General features: G+C 32.0%; 1 protein-coding gene across 2 annotated transcripts in view; it reads right to left on the bottom strand.

Annotated features, from left to right (window-relative positions):
* ERCC6L2 (ERCC excision repair 6 like 2) overlaps positions 1–19041 on the bottom strand; it is a 135630-nt gene that overhangs the window by 79642 nt on the left and 36947 nt on the right. For both annotated transcript variants that reach the window (XM_074281686.1, XM_074281687.1), the window contains exons 5-11: positions 17751–17912; positions 17331–17538; positions 15716–15856; positions 12896–13012; positions 11102–11221; positions 4718–4789; positions 2687–2832 (exon numbers count right to left, since the gene is read on the bottom strand). In XM_074281686.1, the coding sequence (XP_074137787.1) occupies positions 2687–2832; positions 4718–4789; positions 11102–11221; positions 12896–13012; positions 15716–15856; positions 17331–17538; positions 17751–17912 (966 nt within the window). The remainder of the gene's footprint in view (positions 1–2686; positions 2833–4717; positions 4790–11101; positions 11222–12895; positions 13013–15715; positions 15857–17330; positions 17539–17750; positions 17913–19041) is intronic.

The following is a 19041-nucleotide window of genomic DNA, read 5'->3' as shown; positions in this document are numbered from 1 at the left end:
TCAAAAAAATCATGAATGAAATCTTCCCTGGTCAATTGGAACTAGAGGCAAAAGTTAAAATAGAAAAAAAAAAATATCCCACCAATCAATAACTGTCAATAACTATGTTAAAAGTTAGTCTAAATTACTAATATGAGAAATGCAAATTTAAAAAACTCATTATAAATCCAGAAAACTGGCAAACATTATAAAAGATTAAAATAATTGAGAATGGGGAAGCTATAGAAAGTTAGACATCTCCTCTGATATTTCTTATTCTTTCCCTGCTACACTAATTTCAGACTTCTTTGACTTCTCTGGTTATATCCATTTTCTTTTAGTTTTCCACCATCTCTTCTAACTGCTACTTTCCTAATGTTTTTCAACTTTCTTTTATGTTTCCCCCATTTTCCCCTGTAAGATTCTTGAGGCTAAGAGTAGTCTTTCTTTTTTATATTTATATTCCTAGAACTTATATTCATAGCACCTGTTTTTGTGGCAGGGAAGGAAAGAGGGAGGAAAAGAGGAATAACGAGAGGGAGTCCAGTGATCAGGGAATAAATAAAGTGAATGTGAATGAAATGAAAATTTACCATAAGAAAAATGAATACAAAGAATTCTGGGGAAAATGGTACAACATAAATTATTCCTAAGCAAAGAAAGTAGAATTAGGAGAAAATTAGTCTGGACTACAACCACATAAATAAAAACAACACTAAAAAGGTAGCTGAACTACTTTATCCACCTCTCATGGAATCCTCCCATGTCAAAAAGAAAAATGGCTAAGTAAAACTGGAAGTAACAGAATAGACAACATTCTGCCCCCAATGCCCTAGCCTGTTTTCCCAGTTTGTTCATTTCATTTAATCTGAATTGAGCTGGGGCATCAACAAAAGATATAAATAAAACTTTAAAAATAAAATAGATTGAATAATAACAAAGAACAATGATGTAGACAAGTGCAAGTCCCTATAATAACCTCCTCCACCTCAAACATTCACTTATCTACACTGGAAATCAGAACTGGGACGCAGGCCATTCGTGTAATATACCAACATAACAAATCAGTCATCAGCAAACTCAAATGCCTATTATTCTCTTATTCTTCAAAGATCCAAAAGGCAGGTAACACTTCTCAACTGCTCAGGGTCCAGAACAAGTAATACTCTTCCTATAACATCACATTAACTCATAGTGATTAAACTTACTCCCACACAATGACTCAATACTTCCAAAGAGATTACACAAATTTACACACTGCCTAGCACAGTTTTGAAGCATGACTTAATCACATACTAACTTCATACATTTTGGTTTCACTGACAGTAACTTCATATCCTTAACATTTTCTCAAAGTTCCACCATAGTGAACCATATCTACTTCTTCCACTTGTGGTCTATGTACAAGTTTAGGCACTAATTCATGAGGCCAACATCAGAGATGAAGGGGAGATTAAGAACCTAGTGCATGAGAGGATGGGGGCACCCTCTGTGGAAACTGAGAAGTTTAGAAAAGGGATAATCACTGTCTTTGCAGAAGGGATCATATGAAAAGTTTTCTCTTAGAATTCCATGTCAAGAAAAAAAACTATTTCTTCATACAAAGCTTGTATTTTTCTTTTTGATTAGAACTACATGACTTGGTGGACAGAAAGCTGGACCTGGAGTCAAGAAGACCTGAGTTTAAATCTGATCTCAGACTTTTAGAAACTATGTGACCCTGGGCAAGTCACTTAGCCTTTGTCAGTCTCAGTTTCGTCAGCAGTAAAATAGGGATAAATACTAGAACCACCCTTCTAAAATTGTTGTAAAGATCAAATGAGATATTTGCAAAACATTTAACACAATGCCTGGCACATAACAGGCACTTAATATATGCTTGTTCCCTTTCCTAAAAAAGTATATTTTCCTTTTGCCTAAACTGTCAGGAATCTCAGAGTTACTCAATGTACCCAAGATAACTGACAATATCTGTGTTTATGTTGCATTTAACACAAATATGTCATGTTAATAATTTACATTCTCCTGCTGCATACACATTTTAATTCTATAAATTGCTTTAAATTCATTACAATTTTTTTTTTTTTTAAGCAAATGACATTGCAACTTGAATTTAGAGACACACCGTTCTCACCCTGAAACTTTAGGTGTAAGTTTGACAGTACAAACTATTTCAATTGTTATATTTGGATCCTCAGTGCCTGGATCAATGCCTGAGACAGAGTACTTGCATAATAAATACTTGTTGACTTAGTGTTGGAACTAGAGTACTTCTGGGGGAAGAAGTGAAAAATTGGAGGTAGAGGAGAAGAACAAATGAAAACAGTGAAAATACAGCAAAATACAGTGAAAATAAAGTCTCAGTTCTGATTCTTAACAGTTTGCATGATACTGAACTCTGTTGTGTAGTATCACGAACCTGCACAAAAGTAAATAATTAAACAAAAATGCCTCACCACAAACCTAACAGGGTTGTTTTAAGTAAAGTACTTTGTAAATGCTAAACTATCATTAAAACTATAAACTAAAAGATTCTCTACGTAACAGTCCATTCTCTTTTATGTATTTGAATTCACAAAAAGAAATTGTACAAATTAATGACACTGGATATAGTATTGCTCCAGTGATAGCTTGATTTAGAAAGTTTTCCCTACAACATTATAAAATAATTAGGCTAATAATTAAGTTATGAAATTAATTTTCTTACATTGTAGAGACAAGGCAAATGTTAACATCTTGTGTGCTGTTGAATTCTTTCACTATCTTAACCCTTTCCTCTGACTTGGTACTTCCATCAAGTCTTCTGTAATCTAGCCCAGTGGCCATACAATATTGCTCCAGAACATTTAGCAACTGGTTAAAAAAAAAAAAAAAAAGACAAACAATGAAACATTAATACCTGTTATAATAAATATTACATCATTATACAGAAAGTGTTACTAATTATAACCTGAAAATTAACTTTTCTATATTTATATATTCCATGTTCTTGCACTTACTAAAACCTGGCTCCTTCCTGATGATACCTTTTTTCTTGGGCATTCTTTCCAGGATTGGTTGTACTCACAGAACATGAGAGAGAGTTGGAATATTCCTTGCTCACAATTTCCTCTTCAATATGAGTAATAGAAATGTATTTTTTCCTGCAGTCACAGACAGTCATACTCTTAAACTTACTATCACCCACAAATACACTACTTACATATTCATGAATTCTGAAATGCCCTTTTTAGATCAGTCTATCATCATTTCACCATGCCTCTGCTTTACAACACCAAAACCAGTTCTTCATTCTAAAGTGTATCCTCCACTCTCTGCAATCTTTGACAATGATGATTTTCTCTCTAGGTTTTAGTTACACTACTATCTCCTGGTTCATTTTTTACTTATCTGACTACTCCCTTTCACTGTTCTTGATCTGTGTCTAGGTCATACCTGCTAACTTTGGGTGTCCCACAGGGCTCTGTCTTGTGCCCTTTTTGCTTTTCCCTCTATATCATTTCACCTGGTGATCTAAACACTGCTCATAGACTCAATTATTATCTCTCTGCTGAAGATTCTCAATTCTATTAATCCAGCCTTAATCTGTCTCCTGACTGTCTCTTATAGCTACAAATATCTATTGGATTTTTCAAACTGGACAATTCTATAAACAAAGTTAAACTCAACATGTCCAAAATTGAACTTTTTTTTTCCTCTCCAAAACCTCCCTCCTTTTTGGAGTTTTTGTTTCTGTGAAGGCTAGTCTTCCAGTCATTTAAGCTCACAATCAAAGTGTCATTCTCAACTTCTCACTTCTACTTCCCCCTTATTCTCTCCTTTATAACCAGGCTATCTCCTACCTTCCTAGTCACCTTATACTTCACTTACCCTCAAGTACTCTATGATCCAGTGACCTTAGCCTCTTCATTGTTCCTGTGGCTTGAATTCTCTCCCTCTTCATCTATGCATCCTGACTTCCTTCAAATCTCAACTAAAATCTCACTTTATTTCAATAGATCATCCTAAGGCATCCCTCTTATTTCTAGTGTTTTTCCTTTGAAATTATCTCTAATTTATTGAGTATATATCTTGTTTGTATGTAGTTGTTTGCAAGTTGTCTCCCCCATTAGATTATAATAAGCTCCTTAAGCGAAACAGGTATTTTTTCTTTCTTCATATTCTCAACACTTAGCACAGTGGCTGGCCCATAGTAGGTATTTAATAAATTGACTTTTTTTTAAAATTTTTCATTCTTTTATTTTCAAATTTTAATTATTTTGCAGATTTTTTAAATGCAAAGAAACCAAAACATTCCATTTAAAAGTATAAATAATTAAGCATGTTATTCACTTAGATGGTCCTGATTATGTTTGCTTTGCTAGAGAATGTTATTTTAGCCTTTGGCCATTCATTTAGTCAAACCAATAATTATCTATTAAGTACATATTGTGAGTATAGCTCTATCACAGACTTTGCTATGGCAGATCTTTTAAAAATAGAGAGGAAAATTATAGATAGAGAGATAGATAGATAGATACATACATACATGTAGATATTTTTGAGTTTAAACTTTGAAGATGCCCTTGATGTAATGAAGATTCAAATCTCCTTTTAAAGACTTATGTGGCCTACCTAATCACCACTTTCAGTGGCGTATAGAAAAGAAAATGTGGCTAACAGCTGCTGCTGTCACCTTTTTTAGGCCTCAGGAGTTATTGCTGAGGTCAGTCATAAATACAAATCATAAGGTACTTACCTTGGTAGAAAAGGAAAAAAGAAGAACTTTGTCCCTGGCTTTTTTGCAATGATTTAAAAGCTGCTGAAGAACCTGGAAGTGAACCACAGAATGGTAGTTAACTAGTGGCCACTTGAGGTATAATTCATACATATAGAATTACCTATCATGTTAGAATGTCTAAGAAACTATTTTTATGTCTCTGTAACCTCAGTCTTCTTTTTCATTACATCTTTTCCCCTGTCAAATACAGAATTAAAGGTTTCCTGTCAAATAATATTATAATTATATTGGCAACAAACAGTTGAAATTTCTAAAAACTTGTGATTTATTTTTAAGAGTAAATAGTATTTTAACAAGATGTTCAAAAATGAATTAGTTTCCCAAACATCTATATGGCATCACTTTAGCACTAAACTAGAATATAAAGCTCTATATATCAAAATATATGCTATATCTGAAAGTTCTCTAAATTTAATGATATTTTCTCACTATATGAAGAGGCTAAATGTCATGAGACAAGGCTTCTCAAAATAATTAGAAGGATGTAGTCTCTCCTGTTTATGGCTATAGCTTCATAAATCTGACATTGACCTTCTAACAAAGATCATTTGCACACATACATACCATTCTAGTGAGAAAGCAAATAAAAGTGATAACTAGTTAGAAAGAGAATAATAGGAAGATAACAAGTTAGATAGCACTTAAAAAATTGTGAAGTGCTTTTAATAACTATAAGCTCCTCCTTGAAACAATGGCCTATCTGTTAAAGATCAATAGTTTTCTAATGACATTTGCAATCAAGTCACAGAATACTATAATTTCAAAAGAATTTGAATTGTAAATAAAGAAAAAGGCAAAATAGCAAGGCCTGAGAAGGCTGTTAAGAATTACCCAGGTGAAATAAAGAAATATATAACCATAAAAAGAGAGTAAAACATCCATTTCTCTTTGACCCAGAGATTCCACTAATGGGTATATGACCCAAAGTCAATGACAAAATGAAAAGTTCTACATAAACCAAAATACAGATAGCAGCACTTTTTGTAGTAGGAATAAACTAGGAAGAAAGTATGTGTCCATCTACTAGGGGATGGCAAAGCAAACTTTAGTTTCTGAATAGAAACTATTCTATATTATTATTATTATTATAACTATGCTATTAAGAAATCATGAATACCAAGATGTCTAAGAGAATATACATAGACTAATGCAAAATGTATGTAAAAAAACAATTTATAAAATGGTCAAAACTAAATTCAATAAAATTATAATGACAAAACTGTTTCATAGAAGAAATATAAGAAGGCATCTCTATACTCTTCCCACCTCTGCTTCTTCACAGAGGCTGGGGACTACAGGTGTATAACATTGGATATGAAGTCATAATTTTTTAAGTATGTTGGTGAATTTTGCTTAACATTTTCTTCTTAATTTTCATTATTTATTACAGGGGATGTCTTTGTGGCAAGGGGAAAGCAACATATTGAGAAATGCAGATGATATAAAAACTAAAGATATTAATGCAAATTTGTTTTTAAAATAAGCTTCTTATTTCAGTTAATAAATATTTGAGCAATTTAAAATTTCTACTTAAAATTTTTTCAGAGATAAATATTTGAAATTTAAATGGATGAAAACCACTATACCATTGTCTTTTACTAGCTGAGTAAAAAATAATTGTTCAGCTGAACAACTAAGTGGCTAATCAAAGAAAAATAAATCATCAGAATGTATCTTTTATTTCACAGGATTACAGATATATACACATACATGCTAACATATAAATATGCACACACACACAAATACTTTATAAAAATAAAGATAATGAAAATAAAGGAGAATCCCAACTTACAAACTGATATTTTAATCTCAGGAGATAACTAAAACCAAAAAAGTCTACTGAAATATTAAGTTAAGTTTTAGTACTAGACTAACATTATTGTTACTTCTAATACTACTAAAAGAAACCATCATAATTAAGCGTTTATCAATTATGATTAATTATAATTAATTTGTAACTATAAACACTACAAGCAAAACTCTTCCATTATTCCCGGTTCTACAGAGCAGAATTTGTACAATCCCTCATACATGTGACAATCCTTCCCCTCTAGACCAAACACATCCAATTTCTTCAACTGTCTTCAAATGACATAGATTCAAGACTCTTTAATATCTTTTTTTTTTAATTTCTCAGAATAAAGTATAGCTTTAAAAAGTCTTTCTTAAAACATGCTACACAAAACTAAATACAAGACATAAGATGGAGTCTGACCAAGGCAAACTCGTTAATCATCACTCTTCCTAGAAATATACTTCTCTTAAAACAATCTAAGAATGCATTAGGGTTTTTGGTTTGTTTGTTTGTTTGTTTTTAACTACCACATTACCCTCCTAACATATATCACTACCAGAATTTTAGATCCTGACTATTGTCCATTATGTTAGTTCTCCCTCCAGATTTGTGTCATCTATAAAACTTATTCCAAGTTACTGACAAAAATTTTAGAAGAGGTCCACGTCCAAATCCCTAGCACTCCATTGGGAATCTTTTGCTTTGCTAACATGGTATTGTTAACAACTAATCCTTGGATTTAGCCATCAACCAGAGTTAAATCCATCTATTTATATTCCTATCTAGTCCACATTTTTCTATGTGCTCCACAAGAAATGCATTAAATACTTCATTAAAAGTTTTGCCAAATTTTGGATAAATTCTATACAACAGCAGTTCCTTCAGCTCCAAGTTTACTAATCTTATCAAAAAAGGAAATGATATTAGTATAGAATGATCTTTTCTTGATGAAATCATTCTGCCTTTTTGTAATCACCACTCCCTTTTCCAGATGAATTGGGAGATGGCAGAAGGCAGGAGTGATTTTGCACTTATTATGTGTAAAGTATTATACTAAGCACCAGGGACACAAATGGAAAAGTAAAAACATCCTGCTCTCAAGATGCTCACATTCTAGCAGGAGCAGACAATTCTACAAATCAGATAGAAAGGTCTTATAATGCTTAGGATGTAGCAAAAAAGCAGACAGTAATGTCTTTTGTGAAATATTATTTCCATTGATAAAACCCTATCCATTTCTGATGTTGAACCATCAGAATGAGATCCACTGGTGTCAGGACCTTTCTTTTCTGAGTCTCAGTAGCTGTGACTTTTCAAATGGCAACACCAATAAAAGCAGTTGCTAGGTAGCACTTCCAGAAAGCTGTGGGGAAATGGCTGGAAATAATATGGTTTAAGATTGCTCTTACTCTCAAGATGCTTATGTTTGGGATCCTGTCCAGTCTTTGACTTGGTTTTATCAAGATAAAATTCTCTAAAATATATATCTCTGATCTCATTCCAGGTCCTACTTTCTCACTAATCTACAATCTCTTCCTATCAATAATCTACTTTTTTCTTACTTACAAATACACCCAAGTCTTTTTTCTTTAAAAAAAAAAAAAAAAAAAAAAATCCTTACTTAATTCAACCATCCTCACTAGCACCATTCTTCTTCCCTTTTGTAGTTAAACTCCTTGAGAGAATAAGCTAAACTAGATCTCTTTACTTCCTCTCTTCTTACTTTCTTCTAAACCTGAATTCTGGCTTATGACCCCATTATTCAATTAAACTGCTCTTTCTAAATTTACCATTTACCTCTTAATTTTCATATCTAATAACCTTTTATCAGTCCTCATTATTATAGTCTTTTCTACAGTCTTTGACCCTTTAAGTGACTCCTTGTTTTTGGACACTGCTCTAGGTTTTAATGACAATGCTTTCTACTGATTCTCCTCCAATCTGCGACTGAACTGATCCCTTTTTAGATCTCCATCTAGGCTAATCATGGATGTCCCCCGAGACCATGTCTTGGATGCTCTTCTCTTTTCCTTTTATATTATTTCACTTGGTGGTCTCACCAGTTCCCATGGATTCAACTATCTGTATACAGATGATTCTTAGATCTATTTATCTAACCCAACTTCTCTCCTAATCTCCAATCTTGCTTCAATCTTCTTGGCATTTAGATATCACAAACTCAATACATCCAAAACAGAACTCATTATCTTTCTCCCCAAAACTTCAACATTTCCAAACCCTATTATTATTATCATCAAGAACACCATCATTCTCCCAGAAACCCAACCTCACAATCTTGAGGTCATCCTCAACACGACTCACTCCATATATGCAAGCTACAATTAAATCCTGTCATAAAACAATGAAAAGAGAAAAACTAATAAAGACCCCAAATTCCAACATTAGAAAGGGAAATTAAGCAAGATATAAATAAGCTTAGAAAGGAAAATCTAGTAAATTAAAGGGATTTGCAATTGAATATTATCAAATATTTAATGAATAATCATTTCCTATTCTCTGAGTTGTTCTCAATGTACCAATATCATCTTGTAAGAAATTGAGTCTGAGACACAAATCAAGAATGGACAAAATAGAAAAAAAGTAAAAGTCAATATCACAATAAATAGGGATGTAACATATTACAATAAAGCTTATGAAAAACTGGCAATACATACAAAAATTATTCATTTTATCCAATTGCTAGTTATGCAAGGATGTTTCAATATTAGAAAAACTATTCCACTAACTAGTAAAATAGAAAAGAAAAAAAAAAATTAGTCACCAACTAAGAGATCAGAAATATACAGAAGTAAATGACAGTGTTTTATACCAATACTATCTCCCAATCTTCCAATGACGGGGAAATTACATTTTCTCATCTCTTAGTTGAAGCTGCACTCTGGTCCTTATATAGTGATCAGTAGGCTATTTTTTTTTTTTTTTTGGTTCTTTTCATTTACTTTGTTGCAATAATTGGGCATTTTGTTTTCCTGGTTCTGCATACTGAATTAACATCATTATACATGTTTTGTTATGCAATTCTGAATTACTTGTATTTGTCTTTCCTAAGACATAGAGTAATATTCCATTATATTAGTATATAACCATTTGTTTAGCTATTCCCCAAGTAATGAGCATCAACCATTTTTTTTTTTAATTTTTTACTACCACAAATAGTACTTCTATTAATATTTGGTGTATATGGAATCTTTCTATCTTTGACTTCCTTGGAATATGCGCCTACAGTTTGTAGGTCAAGGAGTCCAGATATTTTTTCATTTATTTTAGCAAAATTAGAACTATTTTCCATTATACTTGAGGCAATGATCAGTTCTAATAACAATGTATTAGTGTGCCAATCTTTCCCACTCCTCTCTTAATAGTACTTCTATCTTTTGTCACCTTGACTACTTTGCTGGATGTGAAGAAAAACGTGAGAAATGTGCTGACCTGACTCTTTCCTATGGCTGTTAATAATTTGCAATTCTCTTAAGAATCAATTTATCAACCAACAAATATATTAGCCACTAATATGCACTAGGGATTATTTGAGACACAGGAAATACAAAAAGGAAATAGTACTTGCCCTCAAGGAGTTTTATTATGGGAAACATACATATTTTTAAATATATTTATATTTTTATTGTTCTTTGGAGCAAACTTTGAATCTATTAATAACAAAGATAGAGACAGGGATAGAAATGTCTATATTCTATCTTTGACCTTCTTAAAGTATATGTTTATAATGTATTTATACATATAGGTGTATAAATGTATATGCATGATTATATAATGGGTGTCATTTTTTCCCTTCAAATGCATAAACTGTCCTGAATTTATCCATGTATCCCAGGATAAGGATCCTTGGCCAAAGCTTTATGCCCAATAACTCTCAAAGTTTTACAGCATTCTTTTCAAAAAAAAAATTCCCCAAATAATTTATACTCTCAGGTTTAGTGAATAGGTTATTGGGTTTCATTTTTTATGATTCTTCTTCATGTAGTTTTTTCTATTGATCTACTTTTTACCAATATTTAAAAGACTTTTTTGTGATTAAAGATTTATAATTGAAAATAATAATAATAAAAAAAGATTTATAATTGAAAGTCTAAAATTATTTCCCCTCAATTTTTTTCCTACATTACTTCCCTTTGAAAATCTAGATCTTTGTTCTTCCATGTGAACACTATTATTATTTTGTGTAATTACATAAAATGCCCACTTGATAATCTGATCGGCACACCATTAGTTTGTAAATTGATTTAATGTTTAATGAAAAGCCTGAAGTACATATTCTAGAAAGGATATGATTCTCTTAATAATGCAATCGAAGTTAAGTGACTTTCCCACATCATCAGCTAGTAAATGTCTAAGGCCAAATTTAAATTGAGGTCCTCCTTTCTACAAGACTAATACTCTAGCTCCTATACTATATAGTTATCCCATAAAAGCAGATTCTAAAATCAATTTTTACAGAGATTCAAGTGGAAGTAGGTCAAGTGATTTAAACTTTATATAATTTCCTCCATTCCCCCCAAAATATTTACCTTCATTTTGCCACTGTATTTAGGATCAGAAATAGTTTCAAAGGCTGCATCTTTACTCTTCTGCATGAAATCTTTGAATTTTGAAAAAACTTGACTGCATATCCTTTTGAGATGTGTTTCCTAAGGAAAATAGGGGAAATGGAAAGAAGAATGGGTGAAAAGAATCTTATTTAAGACACTAATCATTGTAAACTAAATTTGGAACATGAAACTGCCTTCTTTAGACTCTGTCAACTCTCTGCGCATATTGCCGTTTGCAATCTAACATTAAAGTGAAAAAAAAAGTTTCACTGGATTTTACATAAATTATTATGTAATCAATAATACCTAAAATTCTTCAGGATTTTAATATTAAGTGTTCCTCAAAACTATAAGAATACCAAATGTAAACCAATATAATGTTCAGATTATCAGAATAAAAAAAGGCAAAAAAAAGAGAGCCATGTTAAGGGACAAGTCAATTCGCCTAGAGCCTCCACAGCTGTGGATCATAACATCTGAAGGAGTTGCAAGGCAGGCTTTGCTGACACAAGTGTTGCGGATCAGGAATGAGGCAGAGGGAAGAGGAGAGAGTTCAGACAACACAACAGCCTCTCAGTCAGAGAGGTCAGAGAACAGCAACTGCCTCCTGTATCATCCTCTCACAAGAGGAGATCCATTCTGGATTGGATCTCCAGCAGCCACTGTCAGGTGACTCTTGTGTATTCCAACAGAGTCATTACCCAACTTTAAGCCATTAAAAGTAGAATACTACACCTGAACAAGATATTAAAGAATACCTCTTCTACCCTCCTCAATTTACAGTTGAGAAAAATATAAGTCCAGAGAGGTCAGGTGACCAGATTCATACAGCTAGTTAGTGAAACATTAGGAATTAAAATAGGGTTTTTTAATCTGTAGTTTACAAATTTGCTTTAAAGAAATATTTTGATAGTTATATTCTAATATAATTAGTTTACTTTGCATTGAAGTAAATTATATATTTTATTTTATGCATTTAAAAACATTATTTTGAGGAAAGATTCATAAGCTTCACCAGACTGCCAAAATATTAAATATCTTTGATTAGATTTAGGTATTTAGGTACCCTGACTTCTCTCATCTTGATTTTCCAATTCTATATGCTAAAACCAAAGACATTTAAATACCATAATCCTTTGATCCCAATATTTAAATTCTGAATAAATCAAAAGGTAAACTACTAATCAAATTATTTTGAAATCAATAATTAAAGCTTATCCTTTATTCCTATTATGTAAATGTGTATCCATTATACATGATAGTGGACAAAATAAAATTACAGAATTAGAATAAATTTTGGATTAACTGCCTTTTGTTAGTTTATGAAACAGCCCTCTTGCCATTCAAATACACAGACTATTAGAAATGTGTCCTTATCCTATTTAAATATATCATAATATAGTAAGGCAAATAATTTTTTAAGTTTAAATGTGTACATATATGCAAATATATGCAACACATATACATACACATACACACATAGAAGTATGTATATTTATATGTATAAATTTACATACACAAATTGGAAACTTGTGAATTCACTTTAAATTACATTAATTCTAACCACTTTTAAATTATTTATTAATTTTTTAAAAACTTTAAACTATTTCCCAACTATACAAACTCCAATGCTCTGAATTATTTTCAACAATTCAAATATAGGCAAATCAAGTTTTTTTATTTAAATATAACAAAGATAAAGTAAAGCATCTGAATGATATATATTACAACACATTTGAGTCTAAAATTAACACAAAAATCCAAGAGACGAACCTGCTGTTTACTGGTGTTGCTATTGATCTGTAGCAGTGCAGCATGATTAGATACTTTCTGCAGTATTGCGAGATAACTGAAATATAGGGCTTTCACTGTTTCACCATATGAATTGGTCTAGAACAATTGAAAGAAAAAGGGAAAAATAGAATGTATTACCAAATATCTAAAACTACTGAGATTCCAGAATACATGTACTGCTTTCAACATTTGCTCCCTATCTGTTATTTTGGGTAAAATAAGTTCCAGTCAACTTAACTCAGAAACATTTATTAAATATAGTATAATAGGTGGGAAGCACACAGCTGAAAAATAAAGCTACAAAGATCAAAGTGAAACATGCCAAGTTCTTAAGAGTTAGCATTATAAACAGGATAATCTGAAGAGAGAAGACTTATCTTTGAAAGAGAGAAGGAAAGGTCAGGGGAAGCTTCAGAAGAAGCTAATGTTGCTAAGTTCAGCCTTCATTTATTTTTATTTAGTTAGTTAAAATTAAATACAAAATAAGGAAAAACAAAATAGGAACACAGAAAAAGGAGAAAAATTGTCACGAACAACAGGGAGGATCCAAAATATGTAATAATAAATTTCCATTTCAAGAAAGCATATAATAAAAGACATATTCATGACTGTCCATCTTTGCTTTCTTGTAGGTAGTTTTTTTTTTATTCTCTGGTGTGAACTTTTTATACTTTTTTTTTTTTTTTATCCCTTTCATCGCTCCCAAATTCCCCAAGCAGGCTACAGCTAAACACAGTTATATTTATACACACACACACACAGATACATACACCTACATGTATACACATATAGATATTTACATCTACACAGACATGACATATAAGGCATATTTCTCTCTTGATTGCCTTCACTTCTCAAAACAGAATAGATTGTTGATTTAACCACACTACATCTCTTTAATGAGGATTTACATTTTGTATTTCAAAGAAAAGTTGTAATACTTTTTAAAGAAAAATACAAAATCCAGTTTTGCACTATACAAGGGCATAAATTGTAACAAATTATAAATATATTTATAAGCAGGGGATCAAAGGCAACAAAACAATCAGGTCAATTATGATAGATGTGCCTGACAGTATATCACAGATACCTCTATTAGAAGAGAAATGGAAAAATAGGACACTAATGCAATGAAAAGATCTATTATAGAAAACAATTTGGAACTATGCCTGAAGCAGGGGGCAGCTAGATGGCGCAGTGGATAGAGCACCAGCCTTGAATTCAGGAGGACCTGAGTTCAAATTTGGTCTCAGACACTTAACAGTTTCTAGCTGTGTGACCCTGGGCAAGTCACTTAACCCCAGCCTCAGTAATAAAAAAAAAAAAAAAAAAAAGGAACTATCCCTGAAGCATTATAAAACTATGTATACACCCGTTGACCAAGCAGTACCACTCTTAGGTCTGAAATCTAGAGATTAAAAAGAACCCTTTACATACAAAAATATTTAGAATAACTTTTTTTAATGGCAAAAAAGTACAAAATTGAGGGAGTGTCCATCAATTGAGGAACAAATGATTGAATAAGATGTGTATGATTGTGATGGAATACTACTATGCTATAAGAAAAGAGGAGCAGGATGCTTTCAGAAACTTACATGAACTAATACAAAGTAAAATGAGCAGAACCAAGAGAACAATGTACATAACAGCAATAATATATTCTGATCAACTGTGAATGACTTAACTCTTCTCAGCAGTACTAAAATAGATTCAAGCCAATTTAAAAGAACTTATGACAAAAAATACTATCTACTTTCAAACAAAGAACTGATGAAGTCTGAATGCAGATTAAAGTATATATATATATATTTTTTACTTGTTTCATTTTTTCTTGGGTTTTGGGGATTGCTTTTTGTTAGGTTCTTACTAAGTGCTAATGAGATAATGAGATATTAGGTTCTTACTAAGTGCTAAGTCGATACTTAACAATTCTCTAGTTTCTGCCTTTGGGGGGAGTTTTACCCCTTTGAACTTCTGGGAAGGAGCTTGCATGCTTAGGAGGAGCAAGTTCATTGGTTGAAGTATTTTTTCCCAGAAGCCCCTGAGTTATTCCACGCCCATTCAACATTGACCAAGGGAAAAGGTCTCTACTCTAGATCAGAATTGGCGGCGGAGAGATTGAGTTGAGATAGCAGATTTCCTCCCAGAGATCGATCAACAGTCTTTGGAGACAACAGAACTTTACAGCTTTTTGTGTGTTTTTCCCCCACATGCCTAATAAAAAAATGTTCTCTATGACTGCTTGCCTTCTCAATAAGGAAAAAAGGAAAAGGGAAGGAAGGAAGGAAGGAGAGAATTTGGAATTCAAAATTTTTAAACACAAATGTTTAAAAATTATTTTCCATGTAATTGGAAGACAACAGAAATAGACATACATATATATACATATACACATACACACACACACACACATACACACATATACACATTTTTAAAAATGTTTAAGTCCTAGTGATTGGGAAAATAGTAGCACCATTCCTTCAGGTTTTAATAGGAAGCTGAGTCTCTGTTAGGGTCTGTTGAGTTAGGGTATGAGTGTCAAGTAGGGAGTTTGTAATGTAAAACTAGTGGACAATGAAGATATTTGAGGAATTCTTCATAATTTTTTTCCTAATATAAATAGTTAATAATCATAAGCCTAACACAATAATTCTCACTTCCTTATTCCCAAGACTTTACAAATTATTTGTACAAGAAAGAGATGATGTAATTTTGAACTCTACCTATCTGTTACTTAAAAGTAGAAGAGAATAATACAATTGAAAACAAGCTATAAAAACAAAATACTAAAATGCATACTTTGTAACAACAATTTTTTCTTCTTTGGCCACTGTTGCATGTACAGGGTTCTCGAGCTCTAAGTATCAAGGTCACATCTTCTGTCTCTAAAACAGTTTGATAAACAGCCTTCTGGAACTCTGTCAGAGAACAATAAACTATCTGCCAAGATAAAAAAATCCATGAATTATTAGTGGTCTATTTCAATAGGTATAATAACCACAATATAGTTCATATTAACCAAATGTTCTTACTCAAGTAGCTCACCAATTAATTTTCCTTCCTATAGTTACACCATCATAAAAAACTTCTCTCAATTTTGAGATATTGCTTTCTCCTTTAAGCTGCAAGTGAATTGGAATTATAGTACCTCTCTCATTTTAAGATGCCAATCTCAAGAAATTTGTATGTTTTGAAGGTGTTTTTTTTTAATACAAAAGAGATAAATTAAGGGCAAAATCATGTCAAAAATATGGACTGACATTTTATTTTATTTTCTGAGTTCTTTGTTCCCCTACTTCACAAATAATTAATATTAAAACTAAATAAAAATATTTAATAATGCCTTTGGAAAAAATTAATAGTTAATTCTTTTTTTTAAAACATTAATTCCATTTTACTATAACTTTTTTTCTTTTTCTTTTTGCTGAGACAATTGGGATTAAGTGACTTGCCCAGGGTCACACAGGAAATGTTTTATGTGTTTGAGGCCAAATTTGAACTCAAGTCCTCCTGACTTCAGAGCTGGTACTCTATCCAATGTACCACCTAGCTACCCCACCATAACATTTTTTTGGGTTGTTTTTTTTTTTTTTTTTTTTACAAAATGAATAGTGGGTGTCAGGGAATTATAATAGAAAAGTTTGACTATGTTTACTCTTAGAGCAAACAAAAATATAAATATTACCATCAGTTTATTAAAATAGAGCTCAAGAGGAGGAATTTTCTTTTGCCTTTCTTTGTAATCTCAGATCTTAGCACAGTGGCTAGCATAGAACAGGTGATTAATTGTACTGATCCACAATGTGATTCAATTGAAAGTGATCTTATTGACCAACAATGTGATAAAGTGGAAAGAGCACTGGCTTAGGATTCAAAGGACTTAGGTTCAAATTATGCCTCTGATATTTTCTACCTGTGTGCCTTAGGCAAATCACTTAACATCCTTGGCCTTCAGTTTCCTCATTGTAAATCAAAAAGATTAAACTAGATAGCCTTGGAAATTCCTTCAAACCCCAGATCTATGATCCATAAAATGACAAGGAGATTATTAATGTACTCTGGACTAAGAAGATAAAGAATCAACAGTTAACACAATAGATAAATTTATCAAACTTTGTCTTCTGAAGGTACTCTAAGATTTACTTGAATATAATTATTTCCCTTTTCAGTTCCCATTGTTTCATGATTAAGAGAAGAAATGAATAATCCAAAATCATTTTTAAAATTAGATTAGTTATTTTTAAGTGTCCAAATGAACTATATTAATAACCCTTATTTAATGTAATTCTCAAATCAGCTAAAAAGTGATCCTCAAATTCTGGGTCTCAATTATTAAATTCTTGAGGACCTACCCTAAAGTTCAGAAAATCACAATAAAACAAAGTTTAAAATTTTAAAAATCCATAATTCTCACTCTGTCTTCCTTCTTAGGCAACTGATCACTGATCAGAGTTTTAGTACGCCTCAAGAACCAGCCAGACATCTTTCTTGCTAGTCTCTGCATAGCCTTTCGGCCAGTAGCCAGCTCTCTTTTGGTCGCAGTATGTCTCTGTCCATGCTCCACTGGATCAGAAAATTGCTTCTTAAAGTAAGTCATGCTACCTAAAAGTCCTGGAACAGCCCTAAGAGCAACAATAAAACATTAAATATTTATTAAATTATCGCCAAAAACAAAAATCAGCATTCAGTTTTAAGAACTATATTAGGTCACACAGCAAATATCAGTGGCATGATTTGAATCCAGAATCTCCTCCATCCACTGTACTATAGTGTACTACTTGTAGCATACTATAAAGACAATAAAATAACCAAATGAAAATGTGTTTTCACTCACCAGTCCATAACACACCAAAGTTCTTTCATGTTGTTTTGAAGAATGGTACCAGTAAGGCCTATACGAATGCTACACTTTAAAGCTTTCATAACTTCTGTAACTCGAGCCTTGGGATTTTTGATTCTGTGGGCTTCATCCACAATGACAGCAGACCATTCTATTCTATAAGTTAAAAACAAAACAAAACAAAACAAAAATGAAAGTTATTAAATGAAAGTTCCATTCCTATCGTATTTATGAAGAATTTATAACTTATCTGTCCTTTGTTTCCATGTTATTTGATTTTCTCCCTTTTTATTCTTTAGTAATCATACTAGTTAGTATATATAAATCTCATCTATGTAAATGATTACAATTAGTATGTCATGGAATTAAAGCTTAAATATCTAAAGATGAAGATCTGATCAGAGACAATATAGTTAGCTATTAGATTATTCCCATATGGAAACACTCCTCATGATGCAGTTTATCAAAATATCTATAATAAAATCAAGGGACAGAAAAAAAAACTTTCAATTCAACTCAATTAAATATTTATTAAGCACTGTATATGCAAAGTACTAGGCTAAAGTCTATGAGTATATAAAATTTAAATTAGAAAAACTACCAATAATCATGGAGCTTATAGTAGACAGAAGAAATTTATAATGAAATTAGAACTAATCAAAAGTAATGCTAAATGAATGCTAAACAAGTTATGTGAGTGAAATTTGTTCCTAAAGAGTAGGAAACAGCATGAAATATTTTATAAAGTTAGCATTTAAATTGAGTTTTAAAAGATGTGCATCCTAGGGCAGCTAGGTGGAGCAGTGGATAGAACATCAGCCCTGAAGTCAGGAGGACCCGAGTTAAAATCTAGCCTCATAAACTTAACATTTCCTAGCTGTGTGATTTTAGGGAAGTCACTTAACCCCAATTGCTTCAGGGGAAAAAAAAAAAAAAAAAAAAAAAGATGTGCATTCCAACCACAGCAAACAGTGTAAGCAAACTATCAGAGATAAGGAGTTAGAAAGCATATCTAGGAAACAGAGGACTTACATTATATTGGTATGTGATGGAAGGAAGCAATATGAGAAAAACTTAAAGAGATAGTGATACCATATTACAGAAGCCCCTTAATACAAGACTAAAGATTATTGAGCAAAAGAATCACTTTGAATAGAGGCATATGTAAAGAAGATTAGTCTCATAAAAACAGGAAAGCTGTCAGAATAGAAGAAAGAGTAGAAGAAAATGCCTGCAATAATCCAGGTGGGCAGTAATGAGCCTACAATTAGGTGATGGTAGTGGC

This window comes from Sminthopsis crassicaudata, chromosome 1, assembly GCF_048593235.1.
Source record: "Sminthopsis crassicaudata isolate SCR6 chromosome 1, ASM4859323v1, whole genome shotgun sequence".
Lineage (NCBI taxonomy): Eukaryota > Metazoa > Chordata > Mammalia > Dasyuromorphia > Dasyuridae > Sminthopsis > Sminthopsis crassicaudata.
Note: the sequence above shows the minus strand (reverse complement) of the source record. Positions and strands in the feature narration are given on the sequence as shown.